The sequence below is a fragment of the Arachis ipaensis genome, chromosome B09 (genome assembly GCF_000816755.2).
Source record: "Arachis ipaensis cultivar K30076 chromosome B09, Araip1.1, whole genome shotgun sequence".
Classification (NCBI taxonomy): domain Eukaryota; kingdom Viridiplantae; phylum Streptophyta; class Magnoliopsida; order Fabales; family Fabaceae; genus Arachis; species Arachis ipaensis.
Genome location: NC_029793.2, coordinates 4,540,357 through 4,543,666, shown reverse-complemented (window position 1 = coordinate 4,543,666; position 3,310 = coordinate 4,540,357). Strand labels below are relative to the sequence as shown.

Below are 3,310 nucleotides of genomic sequence, written 5' to 3'. Positions count from 1 at the left end.
TAATAATAATAATAATAATAATAATAATAATAATAATAAATATAAATATATACTAAAGAACAGTGGATTGACAATCACTTCATAAGAATAATGGTCCCTCAGTCAAAGCCTGTATTTTATGCCAATCCAGTATCAACCATAGCACTTCCAAGTTCCAAACAACAAAAGGAAAAGAGAAGGAAAGAGATAATAAGAAAACAAGACAGTGACTTACCTCCATATATGACTTTGGATGGGGAGCACTAGATGGTTCAACAGAAGCAGGTTGGGATGAAGATGTCACTGCACATTGACATTCTAGTCATAGGTAAGCATTTATAAAACCACATTGATTTATTTAAGACATAATTGATGTATAACAACCTGAATGTAGGCCATAATCCCGCTTCCCATTTACAATGAACGGCTGCACACAATACAGAAATTACAGTTGTCAAAAAAAAATATTCTAAAAAATCAAATGGGATCAGATAAAAAGGTATGCCAGAATTCTTTAAAGAAGTTGAAGATTCCCTAACATGTATATTTATATCTGACCTTTGAGCTAGTTTGATTGACTTGGTAATCTTCTCGCCTTGAGTAAGAGGCTCCACTGGATGCTATTTTAAGTCCACCAATTTGGCATAAACACAAGGCATCCAATTAGAAATACTGTACTAGTAAAAATCTTTTGAAAAGAAATTTTGAGTACTAGTATAAATCTTTTCTCTAGCTGTGATAGAATTTCTGACATGCAAAGCCACCATCATTTTCAAGAAGCGAAAAAATGAACTTCCTGATACAGCCATGGAGTCCAGTTTAAATACTAATGTCCTAGTACCATATGATTCATTAATTCTCTTGTTTATCATCCATAAGCCAAATCATCAGTACCATACATGCAAAGTTGCACTCTAGCAGAGAATATATTCACACAATTTCACCAATGACCCAACCACATGTATTCTGAACAAAAATATGCAAATGCCTTCAGAATTCATAGAATTGGAAATTCTTTGTCCAAGCCTACTATATAAAATTTCCAAATTACCTTCCAATCTTCTTATTTCATTAGTCATTAACTTCATCTCCTGCATTTGCTGATTCAAAAGGCTAACAGCATCCAAAAAGTATCTCTTCTCTGCAATGAATAAAATCGGATCAAGCAAATACATTCATTATTGGCAACAGTAAGATGCCAAGGAAAGTGGAAGTAGACAATATTTTTACAGCATCAAATTTTGTTATATTAAGCCACCTTCGTTTCTACAAGTCAGAATTTCTTGGTTTGCTTTTGCCAACTCCACGGCTGCAGCTGCAGCTGCTTTTGCAGCTTTTGAAGCTTCTTCCACCACGGTCGGTTTTGAATCTGTGCTCTCTAATTGGTTGTATTCTTCCTCTAAGACGATCTTCCGAATCCAAGATTTCAAACGCGGAAGGATGGACTTCTAAAACATGGGGCATGCATTCAGAGTTCAGTGCAGGTCAAACCAAATGCAAAGAGCATGAATTTAGATACTAGAAGAGATAATATGCTTCCATCCATTACGATGCTTGTTATGATAAAACCATGCAGAGAGGTTAGTGAAAATACCTTAATTAAGATAGCTGTTCCAGCGCCTGAAACAACCAGAAACCCAACTGCAACAAGGGCATGGGACCAGTGAAAAGAGTAGCGTGAGGAAGTTCTCGACAAAGTAGTAACACCAGCGGAACCAGATACACCTGGCTGCAAAGCTTGTGATTGTGCCGGACGCTGAATATCTGGTGTGTTGGCTTCAATTGCATATTGGTGAGTAATACTATTACAGTAACCAAAGTATACACGAAAATGAAAGAAGAAATTGGGTTCTTTTTTAACAGACTAACAAAAATGGAGAATTACACAACCGTAACTCAGTGGAAATGTGAAAAGGAATACAATAACACCAAACTACAACTGCAACTTCAACATTAGATATTTTACCTTGATTTGCACCAGCGGTCTGCTCGCTCGGCTGTGAATCCTGTTTTTTTAATGCAGGTGAGGATCAAAGCAGATTAACACAAAAGAAAGTGACAACAAACAAACTGGTTGACTGAATATGAACAAGCAATAGAGCATCTAGAAAATGAAAAACCAATCAAACAAGAAGTTTACAGGCACACGGCGAAAGGCCTCATCTATCTCCTCCTTTGTGAGCCCCTTCTTCTCAAGGAAATTTCGACGGTATATGACGGGGGAGCCTCTAACTTTCGGGTGCGAAAGAAACTTCACTGCATTCTGAACTTGCTCCTCCCGCATTGGTTCGGTGTTCACAAAGACCGACGCCTTCGAACTCTGCTTAGAAGCATCTTCCCCAGCGTCTTGCTGATCCACATTTGTTAGCTTCCCGAATTCAGCACCTACACCTCCAACAAAAATGAACTATATGAATAAATTTCACTATGACCAAAACAATATAACCAGCAACTTAGACACGACACTCTGGTAGCCAATTCCGATCAATAATAAAAATATTAGTGCAATAAATATCAAAAGCAACAGAAATAACTATTCAAAGCATTTAATAATGATTATTAATAACAATAATCAAAGTTTGAGGCAGAAATCAAACCACCGTATCCTTTAGTAACCGCTTAATTATGTAAGTTAAACATGTCATAGCAAGTTATAATATGTAAAACGTTCCATTCTCACAAAATCTCATCATAAACTTATATAAATCATGTGTTAATTCCCAAAAATCTTAGAAAGCAGAGAGTTATTTACATACATAACTATTATTAGTTCGATCAAGTGCAAAAGTAAAAATAGACTAATTACTGAAAGAAAAATGGGGAAAAGAGGATAAATTGGAACCTGTGTTTTGAGGAGGCATGGTTTTGTTTGCGAAATTGGTAGTTTGAGTTTAGAGGGAGAAGTGATGGATCTGAATTTGGGATTGGATCATCTCAGCTCAAAGCTCGTATATGTGTATACCTTTGATGATTGATGAGTGTGTTTCAGACTCGGTGAAGATCAAAGAGTAGCTTCAACATTCAACAGTGACAACTCCACCGAGAATTTGCAAGAATGGCTAGGGAAGCTATCAAGCTAAGACCGAAAACAACAAGGGTAAAATGGGTACATCATATCGTTTCATGATAAGATAATTTTTTTTTTTTAATTTCAATTTCTTCTTTGCGGCTGATTAATTTAGGAATCTATTGTATATTGGATTATTGTGCATGTATAGAAAGAGACTTAAAAAACTAGCATTATCTTTTTTTTTTTTACGGAAGATATGGAGATTCGAACTGCAACCTCTTAATTGAGTATGGAGAGACTATGTCATTTGAGCGATTGCTT

The 3,310-nt window shown here is 36.0% G+C and overlaps 1 protein-coding gene across 3 annotated transcripts in view; it reads right to left on the bottom strand.

The window, feature by feature from the left end:
* The window catches only part of LOC107618029 (peroxisomal membrane protein PEX14), a 6,101-nt gene extending 3,010 nt beyond the window's left edge, over positions 1-3,091 (bottom strand). For 2 of the 3 annotated variants that reach the window (XM_016319950.2, XM_016319953.2), the window contains exons 1-9: positions 2,822-3,091; positions 2,120-2,364; positions 1,946-1,985; positions 1,574-1,755; positions 1,238-1,427; positions 1,031-1,120; positions 538-599; positions 364-406; positions 215-282 (exon numbers count right to left, since the gene is read on the bottom strand). In XM_016319950.2, the coding sequence (XP_016175436.1) occupies positions 215-282; positions 364-406; positions 538-599; positions 1,031-1,120; positions 1,238-1,427; positions 1,574-1,755; positions 1,946-1,985; positions 2,120-2,364; positions 2,822-2,840 (939 nt within the window). In that variant the 5' untranslated portion in view covers positions 2,841-3,091. The remainder of the gene's footprint in view (positions 1-214; positions 283-363; positions 407-537; positions 600-1,030; positions 1,121-1,237; positions 1,428-1,573; positions 1,756-1,945; positions 1,986-2,119; positions 2,365-2,821) is intronic. The other variant, XM_016319951.2, reaches the window with a different exon arrangement.